An 18,696-nucleotide genomic window follows, 5' to 3' on the forward strand; every position below is an offset into this window, starting at 1 on the left:
AGGTGCTGCATAAGAGATGTTGCTTCATCCACTTCACTGCCAACTCAACTGGCGCAGAAATTCCAGGAGGGGAGCATACTTGTTTCTGAACGCGCTCCAGCTCTTCTTTCTCTTTCTGTTCTCTCTCTTCTGCCTGTCGGCGCAGCCGTTCTTCCTTTTCCCGCTCCTCCTCTGCTTCCTTTCGTTTTTTTTCTGCTTCCTGTCTGCGAGCTTCTTCCTCTTCTCGGCGAGCTCTTTCTTCAGCTATTCTCTGTGACAGCTCCTCCTTCTTTTGCCTGCAATCATGAAACAAGCATAAGAAAAATAACTGTTAAAAAAAAAAAGGAGGGGAAAAACCCAAACCACCATATTCCTGACGCAAAAAACCAGCACTGCAGAACAGCTGGATAATGGTTGCACTGCTGTCTCATTCAGAAGTTTCCTGTTCTGCTTCTAGCAGGGGCCAAAGGTGAACCTCTGTGGAACATAAAAATCTTTGCAAGGTAATATCAGTAATTCTCCAGCATATGCCTGGCTTTCACTGATCTATGACTCGTGTACTTTCTGAATCACAAACAGTATCATCGACTTTAGTACATCTTGCAAAACGCTTCTTTCTGTAATTTAATTTAATCATACTTTCAAATAGTATACATTTTTGGCACCCATCTTATCTTGTGGCAACGGCTCCTGAATTTAAAAAAAGTATCTAATTCTGCTGATCTTTGAATGTTACCTCCTAACCTCACTAATACCCCTTCATCCTTGTATTATGGGAGTGAATAACTTTTCCCCTTCACCTATGATGCTACCCAAATTATTTAGCACTTTGTAGCTTATCATATCCCCACTCAGAAGTAGAGGGCAGATGGTCTTCCCAGCTGAAGAATCCTCACCTGTTTAGTAGATTTTCATATGGGAGCTGTTCTATACTTGTGATCATCCTTGATGTCTGCCTGCACTTATTTTCCTAGTTTTACTGATTTTACTGTCTCAAAAACATAAAACTCAACATTCAAGACATGGGTTCACCTTGGATAGTTCAGAATGACATTTTCATTTTGTTCTCCTTTTCTAGTAACTCGAAACAGTTCATTTATTTCATTGACCATGAGTCACCTGATACTTTCATATACTCAAGTCCAAACAAGATCTCTTCCCTCAGAAATAATTAGCGCAGAGACCACCACCACCACATGCGTTAAGTTAGGGTTATTTCCTTATACGCATTCCTTCGTGCTTAGCAGTATTGAAATTCAGCTTCCATTTTTTATCTCAGCAATATAAGATATGTCTGAAACTCTTCACAACTGCTTTATCTCACTGAATACCAGCATTATCTCACTGGCCACGACGCCTTTCAAGTTCATTTATGAAGGCACTGCACAGAGACTGAAAACTCCTTTCACTGTGAAAGCTGATTATTCTTTACCTTTTGTTTTCAATCTTTCAGTCTTAGTATTTATTCACCATATTACTCTTATGCCACAGCGGCTTCTTTTCTTTACAACCCTTTTTGAGAGGCACCATGTCGTGAGCCTTTTAGAAAGACAGGCTATTTTAACTGGCTCTGCCTTGTTCCCATGTTCAGCAATGTTGTTAAAGAACTCCAACAAATTCCAGAGACATGGCATCCCTCTAAAAAGGCTCTCAACTTGCGTTATAGTCACAGTCATAAGTATCTAGATGGGCTACTCATTCGCTAGTAGGAAAATGAGACACAACATCAATTACCTTCCAAAACTGTTGAGAATCTTGATTTTAACAAGAGTTAAACAAAGAGTTTAACAAAGACAAAGAGTTTTGTCACAGCTGTTGGACACCTAAACACCACCCATGGTAGAGATCTTGCAATTCAAAGTAAGACATTGTGCCAGTCACAAAGTTGAAAGCTGTGCAGTTCTCTAGCTGGAATAAACAAGTATAGCTTTGTAAATCTCTGAGGAAACAATGAACCACTACACCAAGGATCTGCTCTCTCCTCCTGTCCTATTTTAAAGCATTATTTGTGATAAGCTTTAACCTTACAGATCTGCTTAGGTAGATATTGCACCTACGAAGAACCCCAACAGGAAAATTTGTTTTTCAGGGAGGAACTCGTGCCTCCTGCACCTCAGTACTGTGCTTCATATATCACAATATCACAACAGAATATACACAAGAAGCTGCTAGGAGACTATATCTTCTCTACTGCAGAGGTCTAGAATCACCTTTCAAGCTCTTCTCTCTCCCTCCTTTCTTGCTCCTCCCGTTCCCGCTGCTCACGGGCAAGGCGCCTCTTCTCAGTCAGCAGCCTTGTTGCTTCTTCAGGGTCAGTCGTACCCGCAGAGGTCTTTGTGGGGGCTGGGGGTGGAGAAAGAGCTGGCGGAGCAGTAGGTATGGATGGGCTGGCTGCTGAAACAGATGGGAAGGAAAACTACTTTGTACAGACACAGTTAGCCAAGATGGCACTCTCTTGAAAGGAACAGAAACTAGTTTCAAATACTCTGGAAAATATTTTCAAGCTTACGTAGTTTTAGAAATGATTCAGAGGAGGAAGAAATTTCTAGATGCTAGGGGTTCATATTCCTTAAGGGAAGCTTTGTTTTTACAGGATATGTGAAAGCAGCTGCAGTTGAAAGGTTAAGGCAACTTTTCTGTCAGAAGAATAAATAGTGACAGGTGCTCAACAGGAGTTATGGTGACTCAGCAAGTCCCTACCATCACATTTCTTAAGTTTGCCCAGTACCATTCAGAAAACAGAAATGAAACATTGTGATACTATACTTTCTTCTATCTGATAGTCTACATCTGAAGAGCAGAGCCAGACTTTTTGGTGATAGGCCAGTCACTTCTGGTGAGTTGGTGATCTCAAACATCAACTGACTGAAGTGATCTGCAATAAGGATAGGACACAAACTATCATCAAGTTTGCAGTTACTCCAAACCTGAGGCAACTTGTGGGACCAGAACACAGCTTCTGAACAAGCTTTGCCACTATTGGTGAACTATGGCTTGTGTTCAAATCTTAATAGTGTCTTCATATAAATTCTTTATCCAGGACCAGCTTTGGCCACCTGGTAGGGAAGGCGTTACAGGTTTTTCTCATGTAAAACACTAGTTCACATTTCTGTAAGTTTGCCTGGCATTCTCTAGCATAGGTACAGAACACCTCAACTGTGCTTTTCCTCTAGAGGCCAGGGACCATGACCAACACACAAGCTAACTGAAGGAAGCATTCCCAGGGCAATCACATCCAGTAACGCAGACAAACATGGGTAGGGAAGACTTTGAACTGTCAGTGGAATCAGATTCTGATCCTGGGAAGATACATGTAAAATAAGTCATCAGAAACAGCCAGGAGATGATTTTAGATCTACATTTCTAACCACCCTTTGGGATGTTACAGCATTTTCCTCAACTCACTAACAACTTCCAAGAGGGGTTTCCTCCCCAATTCCCCCCTCCTATACCTCGTCATGTATACAAACACAAAATCAGCTGCTTTCTTTGTGCTGAATGCTCACATCTGCTGACACCTCTGCTCTTTTCTTCTGTCAAGTAAAAACTATTCAAGCGTTTCTATAACTGCCTCGGGGCTTTCACCTTGAATTCAAGTAATACATGTACACCAGTAATTTAAAGAGTGCCAGGGCCTGTTCTCTAGTCCTGAGGTGAGCTGGCACAGCTTAGCCTCAGCCAGAGCACTATTCTCTCACGTTACCAAAACAGGTATTCAGTCCACCCCTAGGAAACAGTCCAGGCCTGGGCTAACTTCCAAGATGTAGCTGTGAACTCAGAAAATTCTGGGATGATCAAATATAAAAGCTAAGTAATTTAATCACTCTAAAGCTTGGGAGCCCTTTAGAGCTGTGCTTTTAGTAGACTTGGGGACAGAAGGTTTGAAAATGTGGGGCTGCAATTACAACCTAGACCAGAAACATAACCAAAAGCCTTTATAATAGTTAAACAGTATAAATGACAGAGCTCCTGCACCTCAGCCCTTTTTAATTTACTAACATGGACCAAGGCAGGGCTGTCACTCCTGAAGAGAGCACAGCTTTGTGCTGCTTGGGGCTCACTTCTTGCCTCAGGTGCTGAAGCTGACAGCATAACAAGTAGCCTGTTTGATGCGCACCTGCCCTGCTGTCAGAAAAGATGACAACAGCTTGCACAGGCACACCCAAAATACCTTTAAAACTTCATTGTATTAGTAAAGTCATGTGAGTTTTGCCTCCAAAAGCTCAAACAGCTCCATCAGTGACCATTACCCGTTGACCTCCTGGCTCCTGTGACTACAGAGCTAGCAGGTAGCTAAGCCAGACAGGTTAAAGGCCAGTGCAGCTAACTGGCAGAAATCAGCTATGTTCGCCTGCAACACAGACCTGGGAGAATCAGCAATGTCCCTCTAGCCCTAAATGCTGCAGTTGCCCCTCTCTAGAATCTTGCATTCAACCAGTGGCCATGTTTTGGCCACTGGGCTTCCATCCGCAGTACAAACCCTGTCCTCTAACCTCACATGTAAAATGCTTAGCCTAAGGTCTCAATCTTTGGTCCCAATTACCACTTCCTCTGGCTTTGGCAAAAGACATCCAATTTGAAGTGCTGTTCACCACTTGGACCATGGTATCCTTCTCTTTGGCCCCCCCTCCGCTACCTGTTTCTTTGCTGTGAATACAAACAACTTCACTTTTGAATATCTTTATCACACATAACCTGTTTCGATACTAAGTGACCTTGTCACATACTCCATATTGACTGACTCTGCAAAGAAGTTGAGCCTCTCTTCCTCCTGAGCTAAACGGCCAAATAAGCCTTACGATGTTTCTCTGCTCTGCACCTTGTACTTCGGAACTACAAGTTGTAAACATTTGTAAAGTCTTCTCAGTGGTGTCCCTGAAATCCTTTTAAAAGGATGCTTTCTCCTTAAAAGGAAGCAGGCAAAAGGTTATCAGAAGGGTAGTGAAAACCCATGCTAACGTGGCAATTATCTCATATCTCCTTTACATGCCCATGGCCAACAGATGCATCCATTTATTGCTGTAAATCTCTAGCTTTTCGTGGGGTTGCACCTTGTGTGGTAGGACCTGCGTATCAGACTGGAACTACTGTAACAAAACTTAATAGAACAAAAGAAATCAATTCACATCAGCTTGTCTTGCAGAAGAACAACCCCCAACTACACATCTTGCAGTGAAAAGCAAGATTATTAATACTTAAAACTGTTTTCTGAAGGACAATCACAAGGGAATCTATGAATTTTAAGTTCAGAATCCTAAGCAGCCCATCCTGGTAATCCCAGTGGTCACAATGGCCATTCTGTCCCATCTGCAAAACAGACAGTTTATGCCATATTTACAACAGACTAAAGCATCTGCTAGAACAAACCTACATTTTTCATTTTCAGATTTACCTTTTGCCCTTCCTACATTTTATGATCATTATTTTATTTTGCATGTACATCCTTTTCTGCCTTGCTGCTTTTCAGGGTTGGTGTGGTTTGGTGCGAGGGTTTTTTTGTTTGTTTGTTGGGTAATTTAATTTTTTTTTAAAAATAACTCATTTTGCCTGAAAATGTCTGCCTATTCCTTTACTCTTCTCCTTGGTTCTCCTCTGCGTTCCACTTTATCCTGCTAATATCTCCCATGATGTGGTACTCTTGCAATATTATAGGTAAGATAGTAGTGTTATCAGCACAACTGTACTGAGTGGCTAGCAGAGCTGGACATTCGCACTGCTCACACTACCTTATGTGGTGGCTTACCGTACCATTAGTCTTCAGATCATTATTCTACTTCAAGAGTTTGAAAAGAAGCTGTAAGAAGAGGGCTGTGAAGCCATACTGTGCGAGACAGGTCTGCATGTTGCTTTGACTGTTCCAGATGGGAGGGCTTCAACCTGTTTACACTTTCCTCATAACGAACATACATTTGCAAAAACATTCTTAAGAATTTAGATTAACATTTGATAGAAAACTACTGAAAGCTATGTTGTTTCAGAGAAAGGGAGGGAAGAACATAAGAGACTCTCAGACATTCCTTAACCTAAAGGAGGGTCTCATCTTACCTTGAGTGAAATCTGCCTGGACAGCGAGTTCTTCCCAACTTGCAGATTCTCCAGTACCTACTGAAGTTCCTTTACTCTCTTCTGTCCTCTCCTCATTGGCCTTTTCAGCCTCCTTTTCTGGTCTTTTCTTCTCACTCTCTGGTTTGACCTCTTTTTTGACTGGCCGGATGTTGCCAGGAGAAGGAGGACGTGCCTGAGTAGAGGAAACTTTGGAGGAACCAGGTGGGGAAGTTATCTGCTTGGGTGTGCCAGGCAAAAAAGGCAAAGACTTTGATGCATGCCTGTGTAACCAAAAAGTGACAATCACTATCAGACATGCTCTGCTGGACACCACTTACACATCACTTCTACAACTACAATAGCTAAAATTAAAACAACTTCTCTATTTCTCTGCTATCAAGCAGGACTGCTGGAGCAACTGATTAGCTTTCATGCAAAATGCTTGTCTTTGCAACTCTCCAGATATGCGAGCATTGAGCCCAGCCAAGAGGGAAGAAACCGGGTATCTTCCTCCTCCTTCCCCTTCCTCAAAGCAGTAGTAATATTTTTCTAAGAGCAGGACTGTCTTTCCTTTGTTGCAGAGAGAAAACATCTACATCACAAAATAAGTTTGCACTTTTTCACATTCAATAGAACAATCAGAGCTGCCTATAGCTTAACCTCCGGCTAAGCATGTACTTGGCTTACCAGACTGGAGAGGGAGCTGGTGATCTAGCTTTGGGGTTGGAAGAAAAATGACCTCCTTTAAAGCTGGCTGAGAAGCTGGCTGACAAATGGTCTCTCTCCTTTTCTTTTTTGTCAGTCTACGGTTCAGCAAACAAAAAGACAAAGTCAAGCCAGAGTTCACACGGCTAAAGAAAGCAAAGCAAGCTCAGTTAAGGATGAGGGGTTGGGGGGCTTAGAAAAAGCAGTGCTGAGTCAGTAGTTTCTACAGCCTTTTTAACAAGTTCATTAATATAGCCCCTGTAATCTGACACCATCTTTGTCCGTAAATATGCATTTGACAACAAGAATCCTTAATCGTGTTCTCTACTATCCTAAGCCGTAGTAGTGGGCTAATTTGCAGAGGCTTATTTTTACACAGGCAAAAAATTACCTTTTAAGGTTTGATCTTTGCCAATTGCCACAGAGTACCTTCCTCTACTCCCCATAAACCCAGGATTTCATTTGAAGAAAGAGCAAAACACTCCCCCCCAACTCTCCTAGGCTCACACTTAGACACAGTTCCTACATAGCACAAGCTTTTTGCTTTCATGCTTGTACGTGAACACCACAGATGTTCTCAAAGCCCTCAAACATAGTACAACAGTTATCCTATTCTTTTTTTCTTGGATGGTTTCACAGCACATACTTTTTTTGCCATTGATTCTTATACATCATAGCAATTTCCTCTTTTTCCTTCTTTATTTCTCATGCTAGGATTTTATTTTTAAAAATATTTCTGTTACAGCTCTGCTTTGTATTAATAGAACTATTGGTTTAAAGGAATAAATCAGAATTTAGACACTTATATACTTCATTTAACTATAGATGAAAAACTTCAGGGTTTTGGAATAATGAGCTCAGACTCTGGGAGTCTGAAGAAAGGCATTAATGGAGAGTACACTGAGCTGCAACTCAGTGAACGTGTTGCAGAGGGGCTGCTACTCATCATCTTGGCTGGGGCTTAAGCACAACCCCTGCAGCATGTGTACCACACTGCTTTAGAACCTCATTAGCTGAGAGCTCTGCAATGCTCATCTCCTGAACTGAAAACCAGGTTAACAACTGGAAAAGAAAGACTCAAAACAACTTCATGAATGCATAAATGCTTGGTTTATCTTCACAAATCCAAGAGGGTGTTTTTAGTCATTATGGTTAATATTTGTTGGTTTAAATTGTCCAAAACTTTACTTAATATGTAGCAATAGGTGGTCTCAGTCCTGAAGTCATTACTCAAGCCAGCTCTTTGGCAGTATAATTTATCAGATATCTACTGATTAATATGATAATCAGCTGAGTTATCAAAGCATACAGAGCCAGAGTAAAAGCATTCCAATGAACAAGAATATTGGCTCACTAAGCAATAATCTATATTGCATCTACTTTATTAGTCTTGAAAACAGAGCATCAGAAAATTCTTCTTAATAAAGTAAAAACTCGATTCCTACAAAAGTTTACAGAAGAATAAAAGATTCTCCACACCATACAGGCTCTTAGTCATTTTATATTAACAACATTTTAAAATTGCCCCCTCCACCAAAATGTGCCAACCTTTCTTCTTTTTAATTAAAAAAAACCCCAAACCCAAAACCAAACCAAAAAAACCAAAACCCAAACCACTTGCAATGAGAAGGACCCAAGAGGTGTTAAACTGATAGCCCTTGAGATTGCAACACGCTATGCGCACACTATGAGATTTTTCTGCAGATAGATCCTAGTGCCGCAGCCTTAACTTAAACTTCAGTATACTACCATCTGCCTGAAACATTAAGTATGAGCTATGATGCATGAGACTTTCATTAACACTGCTTCCAACAAGGATGTCAGTAGCAGCTCTGCCTCTTGATGTTTTGCCCATCAAACCAAATGAAAATGCAAGCACCTCTGACACAATCATCTGCAGAGATGACTCCACTCTTCTCACACTCTAAACAAACTCAGGCTGTAGAGTACAAGGAAAAATATAACTGCTCTAATTCAGCAAATGATACCTGAACTGGAGCTGACTGTATCCCATTGGCTTGGAGCACAGTCAACATGAATTCAGTCTGCCTGTATCATACTGTTCTGATTTTCCCTGAAAGCTCAGATCAGTCACAGTAGTGCTACCAAATCATTCAGAATGAACAGGTAATCTGTGGGAAGCCTCGCTTACAAACCACGCTCCTAAACCAACCCTTTCCTTCTCAACAAGGAAGAGTTTACTAGCATGGTCTCCTAAGAAAGTGACAGTGCTCTGTGTGCTTATGTACAGAGATATGTGTGAGTGCATGCCTTCTTCCCTCTATCCCAGATACCCAGCTGAATTTGCTAGAGGCCTCAGAAGATTCAAAATTCTACAGGCTTTGTGAAAACAGGTTGCTGGGAAAAACAGATTCGCCACTGAGGGAAAAGCTGCAACACCAGCTTGGGCCTTAAAATTCAGCAAAGAATCCACGTGAGAAAAGGGCACACACACTGTGACTGCCTCTGTGCCTCAGGAGAGCAAAGGCATCCACTCTGCAAGCATGGGTGTTTGGAAAACATTGGTGGTTTTCCGCATGGATTCTTTGGTGCCTAATCAGGCCACATCACCACATTATGTGGTATGTTTCACTTAAAACCCAGCCAACTATGAAACAAATTGGAAGGGGTGGGGACAACGCAAAGGGGAGGATCAGACTTAGTCAAGCATCCTTGCAACTGTTCCTGTCCTAACAAGCAATGCAATCAGGCGGTCATGGCTTGAGACACTAGTTTACATACAACTGGCATGCTTACCCCTGCAAGATGCGTTGCTCTCCTACGTCCAACAGCATCAGTAGAGGCATAAAGTTTTGCTCGGTCTCCTGGATTCCTACAGTTCATGGCCTTGTAGGACAAAGGACTGATGGGGCTGCAAGATGCTGAACGGGGACAAATGGGGATAACTACGGTGTTGGTTGGTTTTGTTATTTATTAATTTTAATTACAGAGCAGCATTGGAGAATTGACAGAGGAAAGCCAGCAGGAACAGAAACAACCGAGAAAGACAGAAGAGAAAGAAGGTATTAATATACACAGAGGAATGACTAATTCTCAAGTCAGAACCATCATTTGATACATTCGCTTGGCCACATGTATAGTAATGATACAATCTCAATAGGCATTCACGTACTGTTCCATTTGTAAACTAAAAATTTCTTTTACATAAATTAAGAATTATGCCACACAACTAGGTAACAGAAAGTAACAATATTTTTTCTCTTAAGTTTTTATACAACTGGTGGTTCTGAAAAAGCAGTGGACACAATGACTAGTCTGACTGATTAGCTTAGTACATGCATTGATGTGAGTTTCGATTACATTTGGAATAGAAAACAATCAAACTAAAATCAGAATACCTATTAATTGGTCTTAGAAGTGGAGGAAAATAAAAGGAGACATACACACAAAGATCGAAACACATTAACAATACAAAACTGTTTCACCTAGGAAATCAATGAAATTGCTGTCTACAATTTTTAGCAAGTATTGTGTTTTTAAAAGTCCCTCTTTAGGACTATTTGAAGCCCATCCATTTAAGAACTTTTAATATTTCTTGATAATGGTAGAATAACAGCTGACTCAAATACATTCTCGACAGCAAACTATTTTACACATTACAAAAAGCAAGCTAACAACAAAAAATCAACTTGAAAATTAATGTTTGAGTAACCAGGATGGCAGTTTTTGTTGGTTTGCACACAAAGACTGTTACCAAAAGATCTCCTGCCAATGGCAGATTGTCAGATATATGGTATTCTGATTACATATTCAAAAAGAATTTTAACACTGCAAAACTTATCATGGAGAACTTCTTGCAGCAAAGTATTCCTGGACTTTCTCTTGATTTAACTGAAGGAGAAGACTGGGGAAAACTATGTTATTACTGCAGAGTTTTATTTGTCTGCTCCTATTTGTCTTTCCTGGTCATTTAATATAATTTTAGCATAATTATTATTCAGGATGTTACCTGATGGAAAAGTAGAGCTTCTATATGGTATCTTCCCTATCTTTTTTTTTTTTTTTTTTAAAGTAAAAGAGAATTACATCCTCAGTTTCCTTGGTAAAAAAACCCAACATTTCTTGCCTGTAGATCCCTCTCTGAGCACCCTTGAAAGAATGCAGTTACACAAACAGTTAATTCTTCCAGTTTTACAACAGTACAGCTGCTGTTACAGGAAAAGCTCATAGACTTAACAGTACTAACGCTGCAAATTCTCCTGCACTGAGAGATTAACATTATGAATAAAGAGAGTCTCATGTAAGTGTTACAGCAACAGCACTCCTGCTTGCATTATTATTTATAGGGATTTATGCTTAATGAGGTATTTTGACTGACTTGAAAAATAAACAAATAAAAATTGAGAAATAAGAAAACAGGGGCTGGTTTTGTTTTTGTTTGGTTGAGTGTATCCAAACCAGATAGGAAGCCATGGCACAACGTCTGTTTTAAACAGTTTATAATCTATGTGGTTCCCACCCTCTATGAATCAATTCTCTTGCTACGTGGCAGTTATCTGAAGTTACCATCAAGGATGACATCATAAGTATTAAAAGACAAGCAGTTCATTTTCATTTGCGAAGTTGCCAAACAATGCTTTAGGAAGCACTCCCAGTGAATCCTGTACCAACAGGATTACATCTATTCAGAGGAGCTTTTGGAGAGTTTTTTAAAAAACATTTTGGTTTTGGATGGTTATTTAAAAAGATCCAAACGTAATCTTATGCTGGATATCCCTAATAGCTCACTTAAATTTTAAGGGCATGAATCCATATTTAATTTGATTTTGATTTTTTACATTGTAATTTATATTTACAGCCAAAGGGCAAGGTAATTTTCTAGGGAATAATGACAGGCTGGGATGAGCTGAGCGCTCAGAGCACAGCTGTGAGCCATTACCACCACCTGATCATTAATCTCCAGGAAGTGTCCTGCATGAAGGGACTGCAGTTATCACTCCTAGAGAATAATACCTGGAAAACAATGAGCAGATGGATTATTCTTCTGGGTGGTACAGTTTCAGTTAGCATAGGGAAAACATTTCTGGGAATTACCTCATTCTGATGACTGATAAATCAGTCATTCCTGCTATTTGCAATCCTTCTCAACATTCCACTCAGTTTAGAGCTTATTGTGCAGTATAAACAATAGCAGTCACAAAAAAATCTTCACGCCTGCTCCAGTAGAGTAACCACTTACAAAATTAAGACACTGCTTTCTCAACTATTCCCTAACAACAAGCTGAATTTCCAATATCCTGCCTAGTAGATGACATTAAGTATTCATTTTACAAACTGTTGTTTGGGAAGAGTGGAAAAGGATTCCGTACTTGTTAATTCCACTGTTAGTAAAATATCATCCACATTTTCACTCCTACAGCACTACCCCTGTGGAAATGTACTGCAGCCTAATTAGTTATAAGAGTTCTTAAGTGAAAGCTTCTTTAAAGAAGCTTTTAATCTTAGCAGATCTCTATTCCTTCTTACCTTCTACGTCCTTTAATTAGAATAAAAATCCTGTCCATATCAGACAGGAAAAGACCTGCCTAGACATAAACATTCAGCATGTGCAGCAATATACTATTGTAATGGTAAAGTCTGCAGTGCATGATCATAAAGCATCCCATGATAAAAGAAGAGGCAGCTGTCACCTGCCTAAAATACATGATAAGCAAATATGTCCTGGTTGTCCTTAGACTACAGTTTTGCCTGGGCTTTAAGTTACGACCTAGCAATATTTTCACATTTCTGAGGGTTAATTTTCCCCTCAGTAAGTACATCAGAGAGCTGTTCTGGGGTTGGCAGAGAACTTTACTATTATCATAACCTCACTAAACCTGCACATTTAACTTTATATGTATTAAATCTACTGCAACCAATGCCTATCTTTCTACAAGTCTAACTTGGTCCATGTGGGAAGTGCCCTGGTAGAGAGTGAAACTGTTCTTTGCAGCAAGCAGCTCACAGCCTTAGCAGTGGGTGTGCTGAATCAGCTTTCTACAACATTGTGTGCATTTCCTTAAACGGCCACAGGCAGTGTGACATTGTTGTCCTGCGTGCGTTGAATTCATTTATTGCACCAATAAACAGGCAAAAGAAATTAAGAAAGAGGTCATGGGAGAAAGAGAAAGAGGCATAGCAAACAACTGTACAAACAAGCTTTCATGCAGTCACACGATGTAATTGTGGACATTCAAACTCATTCTGGGATGCTACCGTACACTCCTAATTAGATCAATAACTTTACAACATCCCACAGAGAATCTGGAAAAATAAGTGGCTGAGACACGAAGCCTCTGTTCTTATAGGTTTACCTGCATCTCCAGACAATGCAGCTGTGCTTTTACTTCGGGCCAGGAATGAGTGAGTGGGCGTCAGGAGCCTGCTAACGATGCTGCTCTCCCATGGACTAAGCTGTAGACGCCGAGCTGAACGTACACCATACAAGCAAGATGTTAGATCAAACGCTTCACAAATAACTACATGTTGCAGAAGTATTAGTATTATCTCCTCACCACTGCATACCGTGAAAATCTTGAAACTGTTCTTCAGAGATCAAAAGCATACAATCATTCAGTGTTTCTTACTCCATTTTAGTAGAGGAATTCCTAAAGGAACACATATATCTGAACATTTAATGTGTGTTATTGCCTGTGGCATTATGGCAAATTTATCAAACTAATACTGATATTTTGCACATATGCCACATTCCCTATTAGGGATGACAGGGTAACCTCTGTACTAGGAGAACAGTTGCCACTCCTAAATATAGACTTTGACAGAGACTTTTGTGTCCCAGACTCTTTCTACACATAATGTATGTAGTCTTCTAGTTACAAAAAAGAGCAATTACTACAACACCTTCCAAAGTCTGCCAGCCTCAGTAGAAGAAACAAAGAAGGTTGCTTACTGCTATACAGAGAATTGTGGCACAGAGAGATTTTATCAAAGCATCACAAAAGGATACAATGCACCTCAAATGCAGATACTGAGCTCAGCAACTACAGTTGTCTCAGTAGTACATGAAGTCACAGAATACAGTAAGTACCTTTGACCATTAATTCTGTCAAAAAATCCTGCTAATGGTAATTTTCAATTTAGAACAGTAAAAAGAGCCAATGTTTTGCATTGTTAGTCTATTTTGAAAACACACCTGGCTGCAATCACTTCCCTGCCTTGCTTTTCCCAATATTGCCTAATGCAAATTTAGCTTGTCAATATATTCATTTTGCCTTGTAAAATGTCTTTACTTTTTAAAAAAATACTATTTAAACATTGATCATGGTGAAGCAGTAACCAAAAGAGCCCTACAAGTTATTTTTTATATTGAAATAGATCTTTGATACTCTGATGCAACACATTATATTATAATGAGCATCACAAAACAAAACGTTCAACTAGTTCCCATAGTAGTTCATTATAATAAGCTTACACCATAGCAATAATCTTGATGTTGCAAGTGAAATCAGGTCTTCTCACATCTCAGCATTCATTGGCCTTAGTTTGGCGTTTACGACAACAAGACTGCAGCTTGAATTTATGAGGCTCAGTCTCTAAAACATTCATTGAAGTGACTGGCTGTAATAAACTTGAGAGTAATTTGCATTTTTAAAGGTAGAGATCCATCACTTTTAATAGCCATAAACTCTGAATCTGTCTTTAATCTACTCCATGCTGAGCCCCATGAAAAGAGGGGCTGGTCTCAATCTCATCCTATGAAAATATAATTGCCTAATCCGCCCTCAGTGCTGTTTTTCACTTCTCAAATTGCTCCCCTAAATTCTGCTAACTCAATAAGGGGCATTACTATAGAAATATAGGACTCTCAAACACAGCAGGCTCTGTGGATAAGTATCCTTACACAATGTACTACTGCCAGAGCTCTTTGTGATTAATGGTTCCATTCGGCATTGGTACAGATTATACTGAGACACAAAATACCCTACAGAGACCTCCATTACAGCACACACATTATCATTAAGCTTGTAATTTAACAATGAAGAAAAATCACAGAACTACCATTAAGCTGGATGCAATAATGGTAAAATCTTTCCTTCCTTTTTTCTTCAGGCACCGTGCTCAGTATGATCACTGTTTAAAGCTACTGTTGCAAGACGACATTCTGCTTTGTGGTCTCAGGTTTTACTAGGTGAGGCTCACAGGCACGAGTATGGACGAGTCTAGAGAAACTCTTCTACTGTAGTTTAACACAAAGATCATGCAACTTCAGAAAGCAGTCCCTGAAATTTTAGGCAAACAAATCAGCACTGTGTATACTATCAATTTCTTGGAGTTTATCTGTACAACTACATAAGTAGTAGTAAAGTAAATGTCACAATGTAATATGGACCTGTGAGCCAGCCACAGACCTTACATGTGAGGCCCCAGACATGCAGTAGTCTGAAGAGGATATAGCTAAGAGACTGATGACTTAGAACACTAAATTGCCATGTCACACCTATCCCATGTCACTTGCTCTAAGGGTGAGCATGATTTAATTCTCTTTTCTCTTTGCCCCTAACACAGGGGAGCTTATATCCACATCACCTACTGGAAGCAATTGTGTGCCCACAGCATCCAACTTAACAGCACTGAGGCAGTGTCTGGGAGCGAGCCAGCAGATATGCACCAACAGTGAGCTAAGAGAGGCCAACAAAAACTCTCTTCTCCGTATAAGCAACAGGCCTGATTCAGAGATGTCAAAATAGTTTTAGCCAGGAGCTTCAAGTGAAGTCTCCCTAAATCTCCAAAATGGGTTTAGATCAGGGTTCTTTTAAATACACTCTGGCTTTGTGGATCAAGGTCATCACATACTGAATTTCCAAATGCACAGCTCCCTGAAAGCATGATATCTGACACTTCCAATACATATTTGAACAGTTATTAGCATCACCGTTAACCTAGAACAGCTAAATAAACTTTTGCCCACTGAGTTCAAGAGTACAAGGGTATTAACACCTATATACATTGAACAATTATCTTTGGTGTCCAATTCACACTGAAGCAAATTGAATGCAAAACAAAGAGCATCCCAAAATAATATCAACTTCAAGACAATGAGGTCAGGTTTTACCCTTGCTCTTTTTGTTTTTAATGCCTTAGGGTGATGTTTTCAAGATTTAGTCCTTCAAACCATCTGACAGACAAGGGGAAACATTATTTTTTGTTCTCATGCTGTGTTAGCCTATCACCTGTAGGGCTGTTTGCTCCTTGTTTCCACACAGGAAGCAGTTGCTGGTGCAAGCAAGTACCCCTACCTCCAGCTACAAGCAGGTTAGTTTAAACAGATTAAAAGGTCTTTATAGCCTAACTTCCAAGTGAACAACACACAAAGTCCCAGGGAGCTGGCAACAGTGAATTGATTACAATCATCTGTATTTTTCTTCAGGATATACAAACCGAGCATTGGAAAGCTGTCTTAGCAGTAGCAGAATAAATTGTAAGTAAGCAAACAGCAGCATCTGATTAGTTTTAGGAACAGATGGAAGGCAGGGATTTAACAGGCCTCCTGATGAGCACCACGAAGGAAACTCTCACTGATAACAGCAGTGGTTGCTCATACAGAGCCACAAACATGGTGAGGAGTAGATGGGGAAAAACTACTCTATGCCTAGATTCTCTTTCAACAGGAGACAATACTGGAGTCCCTGAACTTCTATAAAGGTGGCAGACAAAGGTGATGCAGTGATCAAGACCGTCACCTGTTTGAAGAAAAAGCACTGCAGAGAGGAGAAGGAACACAACTATGGTGCAAGTTTTGCTTTTCAAAACTAAGGAAGTGTGTAACTCATACCTCATCTCAAGCACTATCCACTCACTAAGCTTTCCTTAAATAACACAGTTACCAAAATTTATTGGTCAACAGCAGCTTTCTCCACTTGAATATGTATGTTCATGTTTTGCTATACTTTCAACTACTCAGACCTGTACCACTAACATAAAAGCATAATGAGGAGCCTGTTCTAGCTACCCAATTGTAAAATTGTGATAAAGGGCTATATAGTAATACTATACTTCGAAAGGAATTAACCATTCTTTTAGGCAATTAGTTAATGAAAATGTTCATCTTTTGCTGGGCCAAAATCAAACAAACAAACAAACAGTCTTGCCCTTCAAATGGTAAAAAGGTGCTGCTTAACAGAAGACACATTCTTGATGACAGCTATAAGCCACTTAGGGTAAGCTTATCATCTTCATCTCCAGCTCGCAGTTTTGCAGGTAGGAGTATGTGAATTACAGACAAAGTGTGACTGGGTGCCTTCTGGAAGGTGAAGTGGGGAGCAGGCAGTTAGAGCCTTCCTTTAAGCATTTGCCTGAAGGTGTTGAGGCCACTGGAGAGACCAGCAGCACTTCTCCAGATACATGCTCAACTAGATTTAGGTCTATGACTTTGCACAAGAAAGGCGGCATTTATTGCATCTGGATTTGCTTTCTGTCTTGGAGTCTGCGAAAGACATAAGTGACTTCTGAAGAGTTCTGTGCTGTTTTAATGAAAATGCCAAGCAAAGAAAGCCTCAACATTTAAAGTTTTTGACATATGGCCATCACGTCCATATTCCTTCCCTTTCCCCACTGCTAGAGTGCCTGTTATTCAGTCTAACTTCTCCTGAATTTGAAATGGATGGCAGAAACTATAATGCAATGAGTTACAGTCCATAAGAGACTATCCTTCATATTTAATGCCTGCTGCTGTTCCCTGAAAACAAAACTGACTGGATTTCAACATTTAGAGCAAAAAATTATTGGTGTTTTAGAATAAATTATTTCCTAATATAACACTGTATTTTTTGCAAGTTACTAGACTCTACAACTAGGTTGACCCACTAGGATTAACATGGCTCATCAAATCAACCAGATACACACGTACAAGCATGCACATAAAACATGGCAATTCGTTAAGACACACAAATAATGACATGTACCAATCAGTTTTGCAACACAACCAAAATTCCATTCTAAAAATTGTTTTTGAAAACATGCATTTATCTAGATTGAAATGGAACAGAACTTCTCATTCTCAGTAGAGGACAAAAAATCCCTACCAAGTACTTTTCTGTAAAGCTCTTTGCACAAGTTACACAAGAGATGTTCTTTTATAAAAATGCTTTAAGCTCAAATGCTTCAATCTCATAAATCCTCAGAACAGAGGCAGCAATTCAGCTATGTTAATTTTTAAAAGCTTGATGTTTTATCATTTGTGCAGAGTTGTAAACATCAAAAACATACTGAAATGAAGCAATCTTTGAAAAGTAACTCAACACAAAAAGTCAATAAACAGACCATATAAAAAACACCCATACCTCTTCAATAAAAATAATCAAAATTGGTAATAAAACAACTGCTTGAAAGCTTCATGCAACATGTTCTTAGATATTCAAGAACTACTACAAAAAAAGAAAGGAAAACAAAATAATGACAAAATGGCCTAATGCAAATAAAAGGTCACACATGATTGCATGCACTATGGAGCGATGTATTCTTTCAATAGTTGTACCTCATTTACTAAAAACCTGACAGAAGCACTGCTTTTATCATTTGCTAAAGTAAGATTGTTTAGGTAGGTTCTCTTGTTTTAAGAAACAAGAAATAAATATTTCTTCTCACAGGAAAAAATGTTCAACCATTTACTTTCCACATTTGAAGTCTTTTCACTCCCACTTAGATGAAGTACAGAAAATGACTTCAGAAGCTTGTTTTATGTGCAAAGTAATACATCAATATAGAACATTCTTTCTTGCTCTTCCTTTTTTTTTTTTCTTTTTTTTTTTTTTTCTTTGAAACTGTACCTCTGTCTGGAGAATTTAGTAATGTTGCAGATGAGGAGGAGAGCCGCTTGTTAATGACTGGATCAACATGTTTCGAAAGGTTCATTGTTGAAACAGACCGCCTGTCTGGATCTAAAACAAATGGAGATAATGCTAATTGACAGCCCGCATGCTGTAGTGCAAGTTCCTAGCTCACTAGTGG

At 39.7% G+C, this 18,696-nt stretch overlaps 1 protein-coding gene across 7 annotated transcripts in view; it reads right to left on the reverse strand.

The window, feature by feature from the left end:
* Window positions 1–18,696, reverse strand: part of MAP7 (microtubule associated protein 7) — a 125,403-nt gene that overhangs the window by 13,465 nt on the left and 93,242 nt on the right. For 4 of the 7 annotated variants that reach the window (XM_049799864.1, XM_049799857.1, XM_049799862.1 and 1 more), the window contains 7 exons: window positions 18,516–18,626; window positions 13,044–13,157; window positions 9,487–9,635; window positions 6,712–6,827; window positions 6,025–6,305; window positions 2,190–2,373; window positions 80–275 (listed from right to left, as the gene is read on the reverse strand). In XM_049799864.1, coding sequence (XP_049655821.1) covers window positions 80–275; window positions 2,190–2,373; window positions 6,025–6,305; window positions 6,712–6,827; window positions 9,487–9,635; window positions 13,044–13,157; window positions 18,516–18,626 — 1,151 coding nt within the window. The remainder of the gene's footprint in view (window positions 1–79; window positions 276–2,189; window positions 2,374–6,024; window positions 6,306–6,711; window positions 6,828–9,486; window positions 9,636–13,043; window positions 13,158–18,515; window positions 18,627–18,696) is intronic. The other 3 variants (XM_049799859.1, XM_049799863.1, XM_049799858.1) reach the window with 2 other exon arrangements.

The sequence above is a fragment of the Accipiter gentilis genome, chromosome 5 (assembly GCF_929443795.1).
Source record: "Accipiter gentilis chromosome 5, bAccGen1.1, whole genome shotgun sequence".
Lineage (NCBI taxonomy): Eukaryota > Metazoa > Chordata > Aves > Accipitriformes > Accipitridae > Astur > Astur gentilis.